The sequence below is a fragment of the Nelumbo nucifera genome, chromosome 1 (assembly GCF_055504915.1).
Source record: "Nelumbo nucifera cultivar China Antique chromosome 1, China Antique-T2T, whole genome shotgun sequence".
Lineage (NCBI taxonomy): Eukaryota > Viridiplantae > Streptophyta > Magnoliopsida > Proteales > Nelumbonaceae > Nelumbo > Nelumbo nucifera.
In genome coordinates this window covers 76,722,840-76,741,178 of record NC_142649.1, presented here as the reverse complement: position 1 = coordinate 76,741,178, position 18,339 = coordinate 76,722,840, and the positions used below count along the sequence as shown (strand labels likewise).

Genomic DNA, 18,339 nt, shown 5'->3' with positions numbered 1-18,339 from the left:
AACCAAATTCAAATAGTACTGAGAATAACAAGTGCATAAAAATAAATAAATAAAAGGAACGAAATAAAAATGTTTGAGAATCCAATCAAAGGTAGTAGTCTCCGGATCTCTCCTTCGACCCTCGAACTTCTCAAGCTAGGCCTTCCGTTTTACTTGGTCGAATTTCAGATCTATAGAAAAGAAATAAAGTACAAACTAAATCTAATAAAAGTAAAATTTGTAGGAAGAAAAAATGAACTGGAAATTAAAGAACAGAAAGTAATTCTAAAACTGAAGAAAAAATGGTGGGGATTCAAATCCAGAGGTGGCAGTAGTGGTGTTAGCGAACTGCAAGTAGGAACCCCTCCTCTTGCCCGAGCGCCCTCCTCTTCCCTTACCCTTGAACTTCTCAAGATCAGCGTTCCTTCTTACCTGGGTGAATTGACCAACCCCTTCTACAGGGCCCCTAGTACCCTTTTTATAGAGAATGGTGGACACAACTAGAAATACGGAGAAAGACGGGGGGCGGCAGCTAGAATTTAGCAAAGTTAGGGATGCCCTGGGGTTTCTAATGGATGGCTAAGATGGTTTTGGGGTGATCCTATGGCTAAGAATAAAAGGAGAGGGCGGCCAATATTATGTAGGGCTGAGATTTGGGCGCCCAGAAATGGAGGGTGTAGATTAAAAGATCTAGGGTTGAAGGGTTAAGATTAAAAGAATAGGTGATGCTCTAGATTGAATGGTTGGGATATAAGATGAAGGTAGTGGCTGAGATTTGGAGGTAAGGGGCTAAATGGTGAGGATTAGCAGAATAGGTGGCGCCCTAGGGTTTAAAAGCTATAAAGGAGAGCCCTAAAATGAGTAGTTGAGATTAAAAGAGGTGGAAGGTGGAGATTAAATACCTAGGGGCGGCTAGGGTTTGCTAAGAGTGAAAATGTTAGGTTAAAAAGGCTCCATAGGGTTTTCTAAGGAGAGGGGAGCATGGTAATACAATAGAGTGGGTGCCAACTGGGTTTAGCAGATATAAGGCACCCTCCCATTTTCAGTTCTTTACAAAAACACCCCTTATCTCAGCTGGTCTTCACACCAGCTTCCCAAAAACTACACTTCAGCCTAGAAAACTGGGTACATAAATTGCATAGAGATCCTCAGAGGTCACATAATTGATTTTAACTAGGAGAAGGGTACACTTTGATTACTCTAAGGCCAAAAATAACCCTGATTGATGCCCTTAAGGCATCAAGAAGCAGGGTTATCACACCCCCCAACTTAAAATTGCTAGTCCCTTAGCAATGCAACCTTAAAACTACACTGAGTCTATAGATCTTTCCCATTACAAGGTCATCCCTAACAGAATTAATCAAGCATCCCAATTCTAGCATTCTCAAACTCTATATAGATCTCGATATTGGGCCTTAGGGGTAAAACTGTCTTATTTTGAATGTTACCAAAACATGGTTTAAAAATCTTATTTACCCTTCCATTTGCAAACTGTCTTGATAAGAAGAGATTGATTTTAAAATCAAACAGGTATTCTTCTTATTATTTCTGATAGCAGATTTCTACCCCTGAACTTATTTTTATTGTAACCTTTCACCGTTTTACATGAATCTCGACACTTGACTTAGGTAAAGAGACCCAATTACTAAGTGTTAGGTAAGTGTCTTTGGCATTTCCTTTTCCGTTTGACACGAATTTCAACACTTAACTTAGGTGAAGAGACCCGGTTACTAGGTTTAGGGTGTCCATTGACCTTTTATTCTCTCTCTCTCTCTCTCTTTTTCTTTTTTTTTTCTGTTTTATTTGCAACACAGTTCAGGGTAGTCCACTGTCTCTTATCAATTTGAAGAATTTTGTCTAATTTCTGAATCTCTCTTCCTATCTTGATAGGGGCAAACTTGGGAGTATTTTCCAATTTTTAAATGGTTTAGACAATGTTCAAATAGGACCATTTTGACTTCTATCACTTGCTACCAATTTCTACATAATTCAATATTTTTTTATCAGTTTTCTTAACTTTTTCTGTTTGGGAATCTCTTCAATGGAAAATTTTAAAAATTTCAGTGAAATTTTAATTCTCCATCTTTAAAGGCTTAGCTTCACATTTTTTTTCAATTTTTCTCTCTTTCCTTACCCCAACTTAAATGACATTGTCCCTAATGGCATGACTAGAATGATGTAAGGAAGATTTGGGCCAAAGGGAATAACGAGTAGGGTTTTTTTAAGGGGTTCAAGGTATGCCACCTGGTCTTGAACCAAGAAAATAAAAAACTCTAATCCTAAAATTAATTGAAAAAATTACGTTGGGTTGCCTCCCAACCACTGCTAAGTTTAACGTCTTCAGCTAGACGCAACTAATCATCTCTCTCATCCAAACTCTCATACTCACTTTCATTTTCATACCAACCAGGACCGAATCAAGCTAACCAAGGGGTAGGTAGGTCATCCACGAGATTGTCCACTATGTCCACACTGCCTTTATCTTCCCATAGGTTTGGATGCTTAGAGGCATTAAAAACATTCAATTGGACCTTTTTCTCCCCAAATGAGATGTCCATTTTCCCCGATTTACAATTGATGTTTGCATTAGCCGTTGCTAAAAATGGCTATCCTAAGATTATCAGGTTGTGGTTCAGTTCTTCGGTTGGGGTCATGTCTAGGACAACAAAATCTACAGGGAAATAACAATTTTCTATCCTGACTATGACATCCTCGATGATACCTCGAGGAGTCTTAACTGACCGATCAACGAGTTGTAGAATTACTGGGGTAGATTTCAACTCGCCGACCCTAAACCTTTCATAAATAATGGACAGAAGCAGGTTCACACTAGCCCCTAGATCCAATAGGGCCCTATCAAAGGTGATTCTAGAAATTGTACAACCAATAAGAGGAGCGCCTGGGTCTTTCATTTTCTAGGAAAGTTGGTTCAGGAGGACCGCACTCACATCTACTGAGAGCACTTTTTGTGAGGTCGATCGTGGCTCCCTCTTTTGGGTGTATAGCTCTTTCAGAAACTTTGCATAAGCCGGGACATGTTGAATCGCATCGAGGAGCGGGATGTTAATGTATACTTGTGTGAAAAGTTCCCTGACCTCCTCATTGCGAATTTCTTTCTTTTTTCGTGACAGCATGGCTATGAGTGTGGTAGGAAAGGAGACTACAAACTGGTTCACTTTAGGCTCTTTTTCTACGTTTTCCCTTTCTTCTTCTTCACCCCCCCCCCCCCAACTTAGGGTTTTCTGACTCATTTTCTTCTTCTTTACTTTCTTTCTCATATGGGTCTTCCAAAATTCTCTCGCTCCTTAAAGTTGTTACAATTTTAGAATTTTCGAATTGGGGATTCTGAGGAGGTGGTTGAATTTGTTGAGAAAAACCCGATGGCTGATTCTTAGGGTTTGCAACTAGTTGACTCAGTAGTTGCCCCACTGCCCTCCTTGCATTAGCTTCAGCTAGCTGTCCTATTTGGCTTTCTAACCTAGCAAAGGACTGCTGTTGATTTAGGATCAACTGTTGTAGCTGCATAAATTGATCGTCTACTGATTGGGATTGAGGGGGTTGTGGGTAGCCCTGATATGGTTGGGCCGGTTGACTCTTAGGGTACACCTACTGGAACTGGTTTTGTACTACTAGCCTTTAAAACTGTTGGGCCATGGAGTTGGACGGATGTTGATGGGATTGTACATTGGGTTGATGTGTCCTCCACGAAAAGTTAGGATGGTTTCTCCACCCAAGGTTATAAGTATTAGAATATGGATCATTATTGGGCCTTGAGAAACTCTGGGCCGCTTGAACTTGTTCTTGGATAAAAGGTGGAAACTGGGCCACAGTAGGACAATCATCAACCTAGTGGGCTGGGCTAGCACAAATGGAACATACTTTGGGATAAGAGGTAGATGGGCCCGATTGCAGGTTAAGAGTGAAAAACTGGTCGAGTTTCTAGGATAGAAGGTCTACCTTTTCCAACTTTCTAGAAATGGCATTCAAGTCCATTTTTGCCTCGGGCTCTATATTATTTTTGACCTCATAGAGCCCTGCCCTCTTTGAGGGTCCCACCAACCTTTCATAGGAATACAACGATGCATTATTGATAGAATTCTCACTCAGGGTTTTGAAAAGATTATAAGCTTCATACTCACTCCTGCTCATAAATGCCCCCCCACACGATGCATCTACCATCTGCCTGTATTGATCTGTTAGGCCTTCATAGAAGACCTGGACAATTTTCCACTGGAACAGGCCATGGTGTGGGCATTTTCTCATTAACTCTTTCATCCTCTCCCAACCCTCATGAATTTGCTCACCTAGTGTTTGGGTGAATCCCATTATAGCTCTTCTCATGGTATTGGTTCTTCCTATAGGATAGAACTTCCTAAGGAATTCTTGTTGCATTTTTTCCCAAGTCCTAATGGGTCTCCTTATAGTCCCTAACTAATGCTTGGCCTTATCCTTCAAGGAGAAGGGGAAAAGAGTCAATCTAAAGGCATCATCATTGAAATTCTAAATCCTTACAATTGAACATATTTTTAGGAACTCATCTATATGCTTGTATGGGTCCTCACTTGAGTTCCCATAGAAGGATGGAAGCATCTGGATTGTACTTGACTTAATTTCATACTGTAAGGCCTGAGTATCAGGTAACTGAATGCAGGATGAAGGGTTGTATTGTGTTGGAGTGAAGTATTCCTTCAACTTTCTAGGTTGGGCATCATTGATTCCGGCCATTTGATTTCGGTGTTGATGATGGAGGTATCTCTCTATTTCAGGTATAGGTTCTATAGTTTCTCTCCTTAGAGATCTCCTTCCCAACATACAACACAAAAGTCCCTTTTCTTCTTATTTGAATTTAAAATTTTGAGTTTAATTTCAAATGTGGATTTTGCAACTTGAATTTTGAAATTTAAACTTAACTTTTGAAACTCTCTTTTTTTTTGAAATTTGAAATTTTAATTTCAAATTTAGATCTTGAAATTTAAACTCAAATTTGATTTTTTTACTTTTTTTAATTCAAAATTTAAATTCAAATTTGAATTTGAATTTTTTTATTTTTTTAAAGGCAAACAAATCAACCACACGACCTAGGGGCTGACCTAGGGTTTCCTAAACTAGTGGTTCAACCAATGTGAATCCTTTTAGGTTCACTTGGAATTACACCACTTCCTTTGGTTAGCCAGGTAAGAGGTGGGGATGTGGGAGGCTCCCCTTGCTCTCGCAAGGACCTAATTAAGTAACCACAAAACCCGCTTAGACTTAGCCGTTTAACCTCATTCCTTAGATACCAACTGCCGGTTATGGAAAATAATTTCAAGCTCTCATAAAATTCAACACACCTTTGAACCAAATGTGAGGCTTCCCTAAAGGATTTTTCTATCCAAATTTTAAATTAGGGTTAGGGTGAACCGCACGTGAAGGGTGGTGATTTTTGGGCCAAGGAAGGGTGATGAAATCCCCACCTTATCTTATTTAGGTTGGATGCCCATAAATGAATTAATGGAAAGACAAAATAAATACAACAAAATGCAACTAACTACAATGCATGAACAATTATTTCTAAAATGCAATTCAACAATATCATAAAAGAATAAAATAAACTAAGCGGGAGAAGCAATTAAAATAATAAAAAGAAAGAAAACCTAACACATTCACAACTAACAAGATAATTTCAGCAATTAAATAAACCTATATGATGCATGTTCTACAATATCAAACCCTAAATAATGGAATCAAAATGCAACAGAAATATTCAAATTTTTTTTTCAATTTTTTTAATTCAAAAATTAAATTTTTGGGAGTTTAAATTCAAATTCAGATTTTGAAATTTAAATTCCTAAAAATTAAATTTGAATATATATATTTTAAATTTTTAACTTTTTTATTTTTTTAATTTTTTTCATTCGAAAATTTAAAATTTAAATTTCGAAATTCAAATTCAAATTCAAATTTAGGTTCGAATTAAAATTAAAATTTAAAATTTAAACTCAAAATTGAAAATTTCAGCAATTTCCCATTTAGCAATTAATTATTCAATTAAATAACTAAAAAGAAAGAATTAAATAAGGTAACAAATAATAATTGCAAACAGAAAATAATACAACAATTAATTGTGCTAAACAGAATTAACAACTACAAAAAATAAATTCTAACAAACTAATTGATAATCTTAAAATAAAATGATCAAAAAGAAAATTATGCAAGAAATAGATAAAATAAACTAAATAAAATCAAAAATAAAATAAACAAAAGAAAAAATGCTGAATTTTTTTATTTATATTTTTTTCGTTTTTTTAATAAAAAACACAAATCTAAAAATTAATACGAAAATAAAAATACACTGTAAAAAATAATTAAAATAAAAAAACTAATTTTTTTTTGTTTTTTATTGTTTTTTTTTCTGAAATAAAAGAGAAAAAAATGAATCTAAAAAAATTAAACCGAAAATAAAATAAAACAAAAGAAAATTATGCTGCAAGAAATAAAATGAAATAAAATAAAATAAACAATTTTTTTTGTTTTCTTTTTTTTTAAATCTGAAATAAAATAAAAACACAAACCTAATAAAGCAAAAATAATCGAACAAGAAATTAAAATAAAGAAAGAAGAATAGATTTAGAAACAAAATGAAAGCAAAATAATACTAGAAAAAAAATCAGATCTAAAAAAACTAATTAAAAATTCAAAAATCACTATTCAACTAAAACAAAAAAGAGTTTGAAAATAAAAATAAGAAAATCAAAAGTAAAATGGAACGACTACACCTGAAACGCAATCCAATTTCTCTTATCTTCTCTTCTCTTCCGTCCCGTAGTCCCACAACGCTCTGGTACCCCACCTTTCGCTATTCTGTCCTATATAATCAAAGAGAAACAAGAATTAAACTAAGATAACGAATCAACTAATAAAACAAAAAAGAAAAAATTATGAAACAGATCCAGAAAAAGTAAATAAAAAATTTTCTCCGTGCTTCCCCGCCAACGACACCAAAAACTTGATGTGTCCGGAAGCGCGTCGTTAAACAATTTGAAACACCAGTTTAAACATTTATAATTTTATTCTGATTCTCAAACAAGTACTAACGCAGTAAAGTGATTGGAGTGGTTCATATCCACAGGGATGCAGGGGAAAAATAATTACGTACTTAGATCCGGGAGAGAGAACACAAAGGGGAGTTGTAGAAATATGAAATTAATTAATTAAAAAAATGGAATTCATTAAAACCAAATTCGAACAATACTGAGAATAACAAGTGCATAAAAATAAATAAATAACATAAATAAATAAATAAAAGGAACGAAATAAAAATGTTTGAGAATCCGATCAAAGGTAGCAGTCTCCGAATCTCTCCTTCGACCCTCAAAATTTTTGAGCTAGGCCTTCCGTCTTTCCCACCAAGCGTTTCCTCGAGGGAGGTTGAGGCGTCACACCGGCAAAGTCGGGGGCTCGAGCCGAGGCAATCGGGGTTGTTACTTTTACTGTGCTAAGTATAGGTAGCTGAGGGAGTCACCATCAACTGAGGAGGTGATGAGGCGTGTAGGGCCACATCCACCCTAGCGTGCCAAGGGGATCACCATCCACCAAGGAGGTGATGAGGCGTGAAAGGCCTCATTTGCCCTGGCGTGCATTCTTTTGGCGAGGTGCTCATCCGAGGGTCGTCATAGTCTTCTGCATCGGTCTATACTGAGTGCTCATCCCTTGAAGGAAGGTTTCATGCGTCGGCAGGCCACGAAGCCGAGGGTTTTTGAGGACTTAGGACACACATTCATTCAACACTTGATTCGAAGAAGAACTTTTTCTTCATTCATTCATCACTTAGCCATAGGCAATTACATTTCTTGAAAGTACATTAGGAGGTTCTCCGTGTTCCATGTCCGAGGGATGGGTCTTCCATCAAAGTGTTCCAAGTGAAAGGTTTCAGGGCCGAGGACACGTTTGACTCTATAAGGGTCTTCCCAGTTGGGGCCTAGCTTTCCTACTCTGGGTTTGGGGACCATGACCTTTTTGAGAACAAGGTCTCCTTCTCCGAAGTATCTTTCTTTAACTTTCGAGTTGTAGTAACGGGCCACGCGTTGCTGGTAGACAACTACTTTGATCTGTGCCTGCTCCCGAGCTTCTTCCAGTAGATCTAGGTTGGTTTTGAGGGCTTCGCTGTTCTCCACTTCATTGTAGGCTTCGACTTGGAGCATTGGCTGGCCGATCTCTACTAGGATTGTTGCTTCCGTACTGTAGGTCAGGCCGAAGGGAGTTTCTCCTGTGGCTGTCTGAGATGTGGTTCGGTGTGCCCAGAGAACACTGTTCAACTCATCGGCCCATAAGCCTTTTGCTCGATCTAACCTCATCTTCAGACTGTCTAGGATGGTTTTGTTGGTGACCTTGGCTAGGCCATTTGTATGGGGGTAGCCCATCGAGGTGTACTGTTGTTTGATGCCGAGGGAGGCACACTACTCGCGAAATTTGGCGTCATCAAACTACTTCCCTTTGTCGGTGACTAGCGTGTGAGGTAGGCCGAAGCGACATATGATGTTTTTTCAGAAGAAGCTCTGGATCGCCCAATTTGTGATAGTGGCTAAGGGCTCAGCCTCGACCTACTTGGTGAAGTAGTCCATGGCGGCGACAAGGTACTTCCTGCCCCCCATTGCTTATGGGAAAGGGCCGAGGAGGTCCATTCCCCATTTAGTGAAGGGCTAGGGGCTACTGAGGTCTGAGAGGTTTGTCATTGGTTGATGACTTATGTTGGCATGCCACTGGCATTGATCACATCTTCACACGAGTTCAGCTGCGTCTTTGTGAAGTGTTGGCCAGAAATATCCCTATCTCAATGTCTTCTAGGCGAGGGCCTTGCCGCCAAGGTGGTTTTCGCAGATGCCTTCATGGATTTCTCTAAGCATGTACTCCCCTTCCTTGGGGTGAAGGCATCGGAGGTAAGTCAAGGTGAAAGATCTTCTATACAATTTTCCTTCAAGCAAGGTGTAGTGGGCCGCCTGACGTCGGAGTCATCTGGCATTGTTCCTATCGTTGGGCAGTTGTTCCGTCAGAAGGAAATTGATGATGGGGTCCATCCATGATGGCTTAGCCTCTATTGGTAGTACTTGAGCCTCTTCAATGGACGACCAAGGTAGCTTCTCCATGCAAACTGCGCTGTCAAAGACTGTGCTTGAGGTGCTTGCTAGCTTTTATAGGGCATCGGCCCTTGCGTTGTTAGCACGTGGGACTTGTTGCAGGGTAAAGCCCTGCAAATGGTGGGCTAGCTCTTGGAGTTTGGCGAGATACTTGGACATGCTTTGTTCTCTGGCTTCGCACTCGTCCTTCACCTGGTTTACCACCAATTGAGAGTCGCTGAAGGCTTCAACATGTGAGGAGTCGAGGTCCTTGGCCAGTTGCAGTCCGAAGAGGAGGGCCTCATACTTGGTTCGTTGTTGGATGCTGGGATGTCGAACCTCAGCGCGTATCTAAGGGTTGAGTTGTTCGAGGTGAGGAGGATAAGGCCAGCGCCGCTTCCTTTGTCATTGGACAACCCATCCACAAATAGCTTCTAACTAGGGGGAGCATCTCTAGCGGGGCACCCTTCTCCTGGTTCATCTTCTAGGGCCCAAGGGAGATCTCGGTTGAAGATGCACTCCATCACAAAATCTGCGAGGGCTTGTACTTTAATGGTGGGCCTCAGCTGGTACCATATGTCAAATTCGGAAAGCTTGATGGCCCATTTGATCAAATGCGCCGAGGTCTTGGGCTAGGTGAGGACCATTTTGAGGGGCTGATTTGTCAACACTGTGATGGTAGCTCCACCTCGGGGGATCTGGTTTCGACGTTGCACAGTACCTTGCTGATGTAGTATTTCGACTTTTGTGCTCTATCTTCTTTGATCAAGACTGAGCTGACTGCTTCATCCCCGGCTGACAGGTACAAGTATAGAGTTTCTCCTAAGACCAGGTGGGCCAGGAGGGGAGGTGAGGTGAGGTACTCCTTGAGTTCGTCGAAAGATTGCTGACATTCCTCCCTCCACTAGAAGTCTTTTAATTTCTTGATGGCTTGGAAGAAGGGAAGAGGTCAGCTGACTTCGACATGAATATATTGAGTGCCACCACTTGGCCAGTAAGCTTCTAAGTTTCCTTCACTGATCGAGGAGGTGCCTTGTCCAGTATGGCCTGTATCTTCTCAGGGTTGGCTTCAATGCCTCCTTGAGTGATGGTGAAGCCTAGAAACTTGCTCGAGGTGATGCCGAAGGCACACTTGTTGGGATTTAACTTCATATTAAACTTCCACAAAGTGTCAAAGGTCTTGACTAGGTCCGAGGTGTGTGCTTCGGCTTTTAGGCACTTCACCACCATATCATCTACATAGGCTTCAATGTTCCTTCCCTTATGGTCCTTGAACACTTTATTAACGAGACATTGGTAGGTAGCTCCTGTGTTTTTAAGCCCGAAGGGCATCACCTTGTAGCAGCATGTACTGTGCTCGGTGATGAATGAGGTATTCTCTTCGTCTTCGGGGTGTATCTTTATTTGATTGTATCCAGAGAAGGCATCCATGAAGTTGAGCAATTCATATCCTGTAGTGGTGACGATAATGTGGTCTATTCTTGGCAAAGGAAAACTGTCATTGGGGCAGATTCGATTACGGTCTGTGAAGTCAATACAGATTCGCCATTTTCCATTAGCTTTCTTAACCAAAACCACATTTGATAGCCAGTTAGGATAATATACCTCTCAGATGAATCCGACGTCAAGTAGCTTGTCAACTTCCTCTTCGATGGCCTTCCATCGCTCCGGTGCAAATTTCCTCTTCTTTTGCCGAACTGGCCTAGAGCTCAAGTCCACGCTCAGCCTATAAGTAATGACCAAAGGGTAAATTCTGGGCATGTTAGCGGTGGACCAAGTGAAGACGTTGATGTTAGTTTTGAGGAAACTTACCAATTCGGATAGGCTCTCCAGGGGAAGGTTGGACCCAACGTGGACCGTCTTCTCGGGATCATCCTCATCCATGGGAACCGAGATGAGGTCCTTGGCTTGTTGGCTCCTCCTTAAGGTCAAGGCCCTCAAGTGACAATGCTTCTTTGTTCTTGCCCTTTAGCGCCGCCACATAGCACTGACGGGTGATATGCTGACCCCCCCGAACAATCTGATGCCATGCTCGGTTGGGAATTTGAGGGCGAGGTGGTAGGAGGACATGGCAGCTCGCAATGCATGAAGGGTTGATCTCCCCATGATTGCGTTGTAAAGGGAGCCAATCTTGACGACAAGGAACTCCGTCATCCTCGTCACGTACCGAGGCTCGGTTCCTATTGTGATTGGTAGGGTGATCTTTCCTTCTGGCCTATCGACATTGCCGGAGAAACCGACCAGTGGGACGTCCACAGGCTAGAGGCGCTTTGGTGCTATCTTCATCTTTTCAAAAGGTTCATAGAAGAGGATGTCTACCGAGGAGCCACTATCGACGAGAATCCTCTTGACTAGGAAGTTTGCTACTACGGTTGAAATCACCAGCGCATTGTCATGGGGGACTGTGATTCCATTGAGGTTCTCATTTGTAAAGGAGAGGTCCTCATGATGCTTTAGCCTCTTGGGGGGTGGCCCTTGGATGTTCACTTGCCTGGCGTAGGCCTTAAGGGCCGAGGCCTAGCCCCCGACATTGACGTCAATGACTTCGGCAACCTGCTGATGTTGTTGCTGCTGCTAAAAGGACGAAGCGTTGGCTTCGCCCCCGACGAATTGCTTCAAATGCCCGTGGCGGATGAGGGACTCTATTTCGCTCTTCAACTCATAGTATTCCTTGGTGTCGTGGCCGATGCCATGGTGAAACTTGCAGTACTTTTTGGGGTTCCTCTTCATCTTCTCTGGACACTTTACGAACTTTTCCTTGCCTATCTGCATCAGGATTTGGGTCCAGCAGGAGTTGAGTGGCGTATATTGGCTATAAGCCGTGGTTGAGGCTGATGGCATCCTGTTATCTTTGCCGCTATCACCTCGGCGGTCTTCATTCTTCCTTTTCTTCCCTAAGGGCCAGCTGCTGTGTTCAGTCTCCTTCTCCTGGTGGTTCCCGGTCGAAGCCTTTTCGGTCGCAATGTACTTTTGAGCCTTTTTGAGGAACTCTAACTTTGTCTTTGGCGGAGTTTTGGCAACCAAGCACTTGAGGGCGGAGCCAGGTTGGAGTCTATTGATGGCAGCGTGCATTGAGACCATGGGGTCAAGGTCCCTGACCTCGAGCTCTTATTTTTTGAAGCGGTCGATGTAAGAATCAAGCTTTCACCCGACTTCTTCAGGATGGACAAGAGCGAGACGACGCTCTTCTGGCACTACCTATTCCTAATGAAGCAGGCAAGGTACATGTTGGCGAACTGCTCCAACGAAATGATTGACCTCTGGGGGAGGTTGGAGAACCAGCGGCGTGCTGCCCCCTTGAAGGTGGCCTGGAAAGTTCGGCACGTCAAGGTGTCAGAATACCCGTAGACTATCATGAGCATTCTGAAACTTTCTAGGTGGTCATCAGGATTCGAGGAGCCGTTGTACATCTCAAAAGTAGGAGCCTTGAAGTGTGGGGGGAGAGGCTCCAAAATGATTTCCGGGGTGAATGCGTCATGCGGTCGACGGAATTGCTGTGACTAGCGGAGGTGTCAGCTCGACTCTCCTTGACTTGGTGGAGCTCGTCTCTGATGGCCTTGAGCTCGGCTCACAACTCGGTAATTCCTGAATTGGCAGGGTCGTGGCCCCGCTTCTATCTTCACGGACTCGATGGGTATCAACTTGGATTCCTGAGTACTCCGAGGCTGGGTCATGCGCGCTCCCCTACGAGTACAATGATCGTTCAGAATGTCTTGGAGATCTGAGATAGGAGGGGGAGTGGCGTGACGTCGGCTCTCGCCTCGGGAGAGAACTCCGGGATGGCCGAGGTGTCCGCCATCGTCCCTCAGGATCTCCTTTCGGCGGTGGTGATGCTGCTTCGAAGGCTGGTGACTATCTTTGGATTGTGTAGGCGCTTCTTCTCTTCGGTTGGGAGGTCGGATATTCCTCTGAGGTGAACTAGGGGATCGACTATTGCTTGACTCCGATTGCTCGGCCAGTTGATTGTCGCCCTGGCAAGGGCTGGGGGCTCAACGTGCTCGCATTGGCCCTAATCCTCTGACACCCCAATGGGGCGATTGCCTCGAGAGGGATCTACTGCTCGGGGACAGACTTCTTCTATGCATTGAGTGAGGTGGTCCAAATGATCAAGGACTACTTGAAACTGCTCATAGGTGACCAGGTTCTGGTTATTCCTGGTTCTTTGCACCATGACTTTTGAACTTAGGAGGGCTTAGAGATTTTTCTTCTTGTGAGTTTTAAGGAATTGTCTCAGCAACGCTTTCCACAGACGGTGCCAATTGTTGTTGCTCGGATTAGCCAAGGGCAACGAGGTAAATTTGCCCCTAAGTCCCGAAGATAGGCTGAAGGCTTTGAGGATTCAGGGGAGGGTAAGGTGAGGCTGAGGACTGTAGACCGAGGCGAGATATTCCCTTTTTAGTACGATAGAAGTTGAGGACTGCGGGTCGTTGGTTCGGTGACGAGGTCCCTAGAGATCCGAGATACTGCAAAACAAGAGATGTCAGAGGCCTCGGGTGAAGACCCGAGGCAGAGACTCCGATGCTCAGGTTAGTACGAGGTGTAAGGTGGGGGAAGGTGCAGACGAGGATCTCGATGATAGTCCTCAAATGCACCGGGTCCCCAAGAATAAATGCTAATGAAGCGGGATAGGTGCAAGAATTTAATTAAAGGCATTAGAAGTAAATGCAAGAACTGTATTAGGATTCTAGGACCCAGATCCCTTATCAAGAGAGAATTACCTCATATATTATATTTGAAGGAGCTGGAGAATGAGAGCCGTGCGATAGATACTTGCGAGTACACCTAACTATTCCGTGGTTGACTCCGGAGGGATCCTCTGCTATGGCTGGCGCTGTCAAGCATTAGTGGGCCGGATTGCGAGGGCCAGCCTGGGCTGTGATTGTGAGGCTGATGCGTGAGGGGTGAGGCTGTGATTGCGAGGGCCAGCCTGGGCTGGGGCTGATGCAACACCTCAATTACCTAGCTGAGTCCGTCCTTTCTGCGACTTTGTTCAGATTCAGACGAACGTGTCCCCAAAGCTCATGAAAGGGTCATTATTAGTTACTAGTTACAAAGAATCTTACAAACTATGGGTCCCGGCAGCGGCGGGAATACAAACGCGTATGTACGTCTACCATTCAGATTCAGTTACTTTTTAAGCATTAACTTATGTGTATGTATGATGTATCGAGTACGGACCGGAAGAATGCATGGAAGAGATTAAAAGGTCCAAGAATATAGAAAAATAAAAAAGGGAGTTGGCCTTGGAGAGATGGGGAGAGGTCAGACGTGGATGGCAGGGGTTGGTTTGTGTGGAGGATGGTGAAGATGGATTCGGATGATGGTTCTATGAATTGGGACAACATGGTAACGGGTTCATTGTTCCGAGGAGGGACGTCCAATTGCCCAAGGCAAGTTGGGTTTCAACTTTCAAGTGAAATGAGAGTCCTACAGGGTTTGGCGTTTTCTTCGTGGCTCCAATAATTGACTGTTCCGTGATAATGGGGCTTGTAGTAGTGGTCCCGGGTCAACACCCGTCAAGTTGTAGATCCATGGTCTGCAATCCAATACTTGGCGTTGTTGGTCCATTCACATATCCTCTCATGGATCTGCACATCCTGGACTATATATTCCCTCAAACAATTGCAGGTTTTACTAGGGCCCACAGTCCTAGTTACTTGCACGGAATACTTAATTTATGTATTTGCTTCATAGGATTCTGAATCAGTGGCTGAAAACTACAGATTAAAGATTAAAGATTGATCTTAAACAAATCATGTATGTATATATGTGGAATTATGCATAAACAGCAATCCCACGTCTGTCCTTACCTTTATATTTGATCTTTCGTGCATTATGCAATAATCAGTTCGGTGGAAGTGGGATGGAAATCACAGCATCACTAACCATCTATTGAAATATAAATCGCTCATCACATTCCTCAACTCAAGTGGGCCGGCCAGACTACGAGGTGGCAGTCTCGCAAGAAGTTGGAGGGAAGGCAATTAATCAACTGGGATTCAGGAGAAAGCGAAATGAGATATAAAGCATTATATTCATGTGGATGGGCTTCAACTTCTTCTCACGCCACTAGTTTGTATACGGACTCTTTCTCGACGTCAGATGTGGGTTTTGACTTGACTTCTTCTGCCTCTCCAATCTCCATTTTGACACTTGACACCCTCCATTCCGCCATACCGCCGCTCACCGGTAAAAGAATCCTGCCAAACCGCCCATTGTTTTATATACCATTGCTTGGTCCAAATTTGAACCAGAATTTCCAACCTGATCAGGTTTAGGTGCTGCATACACACGCCCCTCTTGTGTGGCTCGTGTTTCTTCTCTTCCTCTCTTCTTTCCAGATGGTTGGTTGGGGTGTTTAGGGTTCAGTTAACTGAACCAAAATCGAATTGAATTTGATCGTTATAATTTTGACTATTCAGTTTTTTGGTTTTTTATATATTTATAATAAATTTATAAATATATAATATAATAAATAATATATATATGTATATATAGTGCATATATATTTACATATAATTAATATAAATATGATAATATGTATATAGTATGTATATAATTTAATATATATAAATATGTATATAATTTAATATGTATCGATTGGTTTGATTAACTATTAATTTGCTAGGTTAACCAAAAAGCAAATCAGTCCTTCGGTTTGTAAAAAATATTAAATTGTAACCGATTTTTTTTCGGTTTGATTCAATTTTTTAATTTTCCGGTTTTTATGAACACCCCTAATAGTTGCTTGCATTCATGTCACAATCCGGCTCAAGCTGTCTGCCTGGGAAAATTGGATCAGTAATTGATCCACGGCAACGCATTTGTGGATTGGGGTTTTTAATGAATATAAAATAAGCAGGATTAAATCGAAAAGTGTTGGATAATAGGTGTTGCCGACCTAAAGAGTCCGAGTAATTATCGAATAAGATATGAAGTAGTGTTGTTTTGTTTGAAGCCGTTGGTTGGTACTGTGGGCGTGACGTGGTAAGAAGGTAATGGACAGGCAAGCAGACTACGTGTCAACAAATGGAGAAGTAGGCGTGGATTGGATTCTCATCGTGCGGTCAATGCTCATTAGCATACTGGTAAGTCCATGAATGGAGTCAGAATACTCGTATCAATCATGAGAAAAGGGAAATACATGGTCGGACAAGTTCCAAACTTCCAATTGCTTCCGCACAACTATTGGCGTGATTGTGAGTGACAGATTGTGACTGAGGTGAGAGGCATGTAGAGTGTTTGTTTGTGTAGGGCTGGAAGCCGGAACTGGACATCACAATCTGAAACCGGTTGTGAACTTGTGATTGATTCAGAGGATCCTATTTATCTGAAATTTCAAGGGATTTAAAAAAAAAAAAGAAAAAGAAAAGCTTTGAAGCAAGTTGGTGTTATATGGGAATTGACATAGGATATGTAATGTAGGTGGCCGGGGGCTTTGGGCAAAGCTCGGGTCGGCTTCCATCAGCGCAAACCGTGTCCACACCGTTTTAATAGTCTTTTACAATTTTGTATTAGGAATATCTCTCTATAAAATAAGATATACAAGAATGAAAATGTTCTTAATGGAAGGCAATAAAAGTTGTTTGAACAGGCTTTATTCTGATGTTAAATCCCGATTCAATCAGTGTAAAATCTGTTCCAACATCCATTATAAATTTACATTAAGCATATCTTCTCATCAAATAAAGCATAGAAGTATGGAGATATTCTCTATGTAAAGTTTTAAAGGCTCTTTGAACAAGATCCATTTGGATGTGTTTTAATAGTTGGACGTTTGTCACACTTTTTTTATCGCAATGCTACCTAACGTCATTGTTCCTTATATTTTGAGATAAATAGACTCCACTCCCCCTCAGAAATCTAAAATTACAGTTCCCTCCTAGTCTAATAATAGCCCTTTTATAAACCGCATCCTATCCATGATTTGGCATCAATCTGTGATCAAAATTCATTGCACCTATACGATAAAGCTAAGATCTTTTAGGGTGAACTGAACAGTAAAACCCCTTTTTATCGTCATTTTTGAAAAGGATCCTTCTTTCTACTTTTGGGATTGTGTGAGCCCAACAGATTTTAAGTCTGCGCGGACGGAGCCCAACAGATTTCAACACCCTTTCTATAAAAATACTGACTAGTAAATGGATAGATTCATGGGCTATTGCAGGTTGAAAAGAAAAAAAAGGTTCTTCATTTGTTTTCTCAATTCATTGGCTGCATAATGGGCCGTAAGAACCTAGGTGGCAATGGAATTTGATCTCCAAACGACTTCCACATGGGCTGGTCTCGGCTTATCTTTTGCAAAAATTTTGAAAGGGCGCAGCCCAAAGCCCAGCCTGTGAATATAACCAATCGGAGATCTCATCAATTTATCTGCCATTAGTTGGTTGAAGGTACTCTATTACAGCATTACACTAAATAGGTGTATATAGGGACTGGATCTGCCACCAGTATTCCTCCCCATGAATGACAAGGGGGATGTTCTCAATTTGCGGCTAAAGTGGTTTGTTAGGAGCAAATTCAAACTCATGGAGATGTCTGTCTGAATTTCTTTTGTTTGGTAAATGGGGTACATAAGGGAGCAATTCACCATGGATCTACTTCTCACACCAACTTCACATGACATCTCAGTTGCATATGGAAAATATCTCCCCTACTTGTGTGTTGTTTTCATGGGAAGATGTTCCCAATACACGGTGAATATGTGCTGTGAGGTCGATGTGAAGTGTGATTTGTGAGGAATAAATCCCGATTCTCCACCATGACTGAAAATAGCTTAGATGGTCTCTTCTCTTGAAGTCCTAGTATAAGTGCATAAGAGCATAAATGAAAAAAATGCAAATTCTTGTTTAATTTTGTTTTAAGTTTTATTTTATTATGCTTTATGTCTTAATTTACTTTATTTGTATTTCAATCAAACAAAATAAGCTAAAATTAAAAACAGAAATAAATCAGAATTTACATTCAGATCATTTGCATTGTCATGGTTTTTCATCAGTGCAAATTTATTTGTATTGCAACCAAACACAGCCTATAATGTGTATTATGAAATACAGAGGAGAAAAAGGGGATTAAGGGAGCAGTTCTATATGGGTTTGTAAATGCAAACCTATGAACTTTAAGGAATGTTTTGTGTACACGAGGGTCAGGACTCAAGAGCCCTCTCACCTTAATGCTTACATGATCTCCCTCTCCTCTCATTGCACACCAAGGTTTTTAAAAACGGACCGTTTCATGGTCTGCTTCTCGGGTTAAATGGTCCAACCGT

At 41.6% G+C, this 18,339-nt stretch overlaps 1 protein-coding gene across 1 annotated transcript; it reads right to left on the bottom strand.

Moving 5' to 3' along the window:
* Positions 1-7,799: 7,799 nt before the first annotated feature.
* Positions 7,800-8,378, bottom strand: LOC148803457 (uncharacterized). The gene has a single exon (XM_088895947.1). It carries the CDS (start codon positions 8,376-8,378, stop codon positions 7,800-7,802), a length of 579 nt encoding a protein of 192 aa, XP_088752073.1.
* Positions 8,379-18,339: the final 9,961 nt, after the last annotated feature.

Bases quoted from the DNA above. Each gene is read 5' to 3' on its own strand.
- LOC148803457 (XM_088895947.1), bottom strand. From the start codon at position 8,378: ATGGGCTACCCCCATACAAATGGCCTAGCCAAGGTCACCAACAAAACC.